Here is a 3,256-nt window from a genome sequence, read left to right as displayed (position 1 = left end):
AGTCACTGGTCATGGGCTTATAGCAATCGTGGTACAGCCAGAAAATTCACTGGAGTGTTTACGCCTGTGCCCAGGGAATACATCCCGCTGTACATATCCGAGAAGCATCTGGTTTGGCAGCAAGAAGGAGGCAGGATGATGGCTCACATGTTGCGGCCCTGCGCTGATGCTGAACAGATTTCCCTCCCCGCTCTGGAGGAGTAGAACTCCACTGCCCCAAATCTGGCTCTCCCAGGGGTGCCAGGCTGTCTCCTAAGTCCCAAAACTTCCTTGGATATTGCAGCTGGGTCCCTGAAAGCATCGTTCCCAGCTGCAGGGACACGGCCAGCCGTGCTCCCCGCAGCCACTGTGCTGTGCCTGGCTTTCCGGCAGCTTCATGCCTCTGCTGCGAAGCTGAGACCTGCAGTGCTGAGCCACAGGAAGAGATGGGCAGATGAAGATCGGAGTTATGTCCTCCCTTCAAAACATCTTCTGCATCTGCTTAAAGTCTTTGCAGCAGGTTCCCAGCCAAGGAGGTGACCTGTAGACTGCTGCAGGCATGGGGTGGGTTCAGCCCCCTCAGATGCTGCCTGGACAGGGATTCCCATTCCTACTTACACACAAGGGCAAGACAGAGGAGCCCAGGTCTCTATGGGAGAGGGTGAAAAAGCTTCGACTAGGCTGTTTTCCCCCTGGGAGGAAGGTGATTTTGTTACAAGGGGATGCTTTACAGGCAGACATCAAGGGAATTTTCAGTGGGATAATACCCAGCTGAGTTGTTTCAGCTCCCCTAGTTTGTCTCTACATGTTGCTGCTTCTCGACCTCAGCTGGTTTTGAAATGCTATAATAATATTGTGTTATTATTCCTAACTCTGCTTTGATATTTTGAAGGTGAAGCTTTCCTCGCCCAGCTGTTCTGAGGAGGACTTTGGGCATTCAGGAATTTTTGTTCCAACTTGGAAACAATTGAAAGTGCTGGAATTTCCCACTTTTGGAAATTCCAGTTCTTTTCTCCTGGGCACTGGGGGAAGTGCAAACATAAACTGTTTGGGGGTGTAGCTTCTATGGCATGTGCCTTTTGACTGCTTCTTCAGCAGCTTGAAAGCACAGGAAACCGCATGCAAGGATGGTTCGGTGCCATCAAGTCGGATTTGTATCTCTGGTTTATAAAAGCATCATCCACACAATGGCACGAACCCTGATGGGGGTTTTTGGAGGCACAAAGTGAAGCTCTCAGTGAAATCCCTGTGCTGCTGCCAGCCCCATACCCATTTCCAGCCCCTTTCTCAGCAGCAGGAGACTCTGCAGTGTTGCTCAGAGGGGCTTCGGGGTCTCCAGGGCCCTCCCTGGGGCTGGGGCACGGCTCCTGCGTGCGTTTGCCTGCAGGAGGAGGGAGACACCGAGGGTGATCAGCGTGGGCTCAGTCCCACCCAAACCTGCCCCAATAAATCAACTGCTCTCGCCCCAGGGTCAGCAACAGTAAGGTTTTATTTATGAGATTTAAAATTGTCTTTTCCATCTGGGTAAATTCCTGGGTTAGTGGCATGTTTGGGTATGAATTATTTTGCACTGAGACAGACAATCTCCCTACCCAGACCCCTCTGCTCCCCTCCCCGAGACTCCCCCGCTTGCAATGTGGTGCTGCTTTCCAGCGCAAAGTGAGTCGTCCTTTGCAGGGAACCGAGCGGCCCCTGAAGCCCCCGAAGCTGCAGTGACATCAAGGCGGTGGGTACGTGCGTGCTGGCTCAGACATGAAGAAGGGGCTCCCGTGGCCGCCTAATCCTCCCCCCCGCACAGGGCCAGCAGAGCCTTGCAGTAGTCGCCGGAGGTGTCCTTCTGCAAGAGGGAGACCCATGTCAGAGAACCACCTACTGATGCCTGCCCTTGGGAAGCCCAGTTCAAGGCACTGGGCATGGGGAAGGTGTAGCTCCATGCCCTGGCCACCCTGCAGGCATCCATGCAGGAGTGGAAGATGTCAGCACATCCTCTCTACAGCCAGACCTGCCAACACTGGGGCTGGTTGGGGCAGGCTCCCCCTCCCGAGGTGATGCTCAGCCCCTGTGCTGCTCATGGCACTGCTCACAGCTCTGGTCCTTGCAGGGCTCAGGGTCAGGGCTCCGCAAGACAAGGTGACAAGCCAAGGAGGGATGCCCTTGTCTCTCCTCACCTCAATCATGTGGTGCAATGATTTGTCAAACAGGTCTATGAACTCGCCCCGGATGTTCAACAGGTCGATCTCGCTCCGGGAAATCATGATCCGGGTGAGGGTCCTCTCATCCGTGCCAGCACCCTGCAAAAGGGAGCTTGAACAAATAACCCCGGAGGGACTGGGGCCCAGGGACCCTTCCAGCATCTCCAGCACAATCCAAGCTGGGAATCAGGTCCAGAGGAGGCCACAAAGATGATCCGAGGGCTGGAGCACCTCTCCTAGAAGGAAAGGCTGAGAGAGTTGGGGTTGTTCAGCCTGGAGAAGAGAAGGCTCTGCGAAGACCTCAGAGCAGCCTTCCAGTACTTAAAGGGGGTTTATAAGAAAGATGGGGAGGGACTTTTTAGTAGCACCTGTAGCGATAGGACAAGGGGTAATGATTTTAAACTAAAAGAGAGTAGATTCAGACTAGATATTTCTACAATGAGGGTGGTGAGGCACTGGAACGGGTTGTCCAAAGAGGTGGTAGATGCCCCATCCCTGGAAACGTTTAAGGTCAGGTTGAACGGGGCTCTCAGCAACCTGATCGAGTTGAAGATGTCCCCGCTCATTGCAAGGGGGTTGGACTTGGTGACCTTTAAAGGTCTCTTCTAACCCAAACTATTCTATGATCTCTCCTTTAAGATGTGGTGGGCTTGCTGCCAGCAATACACAAGCCTGACACATCTCCTGCTAACCCCAGAAAGCTGATGCGGTATTGGTTTGAGCTCAGCCCTGGTCCCTCAGGGATGGCTGGGGGAGAAACCCCATCACTGCCATAGGGTTAAATCAGAGTCCCAAAGGGTGTTTGCCCAGCACAGCCCCCTCCCACAGCTCAGCCCCAGGAGAGCCCATCTGCACCTTCATGGACTTGTAGAGCTTGTCAGCGAAGAAGGCCGGCTTGTTCTTCACACTCCGGACTGCAACATACAGAGGGGAGAGAAAGTGGGCTCATGGCTCGCAGCACCCAGGGGACAGGTCCCAGCAAGGGGCTGTGCCACCCACTGGGTCAGCTGCAAACCCTCCTTGGTATAAGGGTGCAGGCTTGGCCCCATAGGACACCCTATAAATGCCCTGACCCCACGCCACCC

General features: G+C 54.3%; 1 protein-coding gene across 1 annotated transcript in view; it reads right to left on the bottom strand.

Moving 5' to 3' along the window:
• Nucleotides 1-1,450: 1,450 nt before the first annotated feature.
• The window catches only part of ANXA6 (annexin A6), an 11,640-nt gene continuing 9,834 nt past the window's right edge, over nt 1,451-3,256 (bottom strand). Inside the window, exons 21-23 of the mRNA XM_009696221.1 lie at nt 3,027-3,085; nt 2,148-2,270; nt 1,451-1,816 (exon numbers count right to left, since the gene is read on the bottom strand). Of these exons, the coding sequence (XP_009694523.1) occupies nt 1,757-1,816; nt 2,148-2,270; nt 3,027-3,085 (242 nt within the window). The 3' untranslated portion in view covers nt 1,451-1,756. The remainder of the gene's footprint in view (nt 1,817-2,147; nt 2,271-3,026; nt 3,086-3,256) is intronic.

The sequence above is a fragment of the Cariama cristata genome, unplaced genomic scaffold (genome assembly GCF_000690535.1).
Source record: "Cariama cristata isolate BGI_N322 unplaced genomic scaffold, ASM69053v1 scaffold29452, whole genome shotgun sequence".
Lineage (NCBI taxonomy): Eukaryota > Metazoa > Chordata > Aves > Cariamiformes > Cariamidae > Cariama > Cariama cristata.
This window is presented reverse-complemented; position numbering and strand designations above follow the sequence as displayed.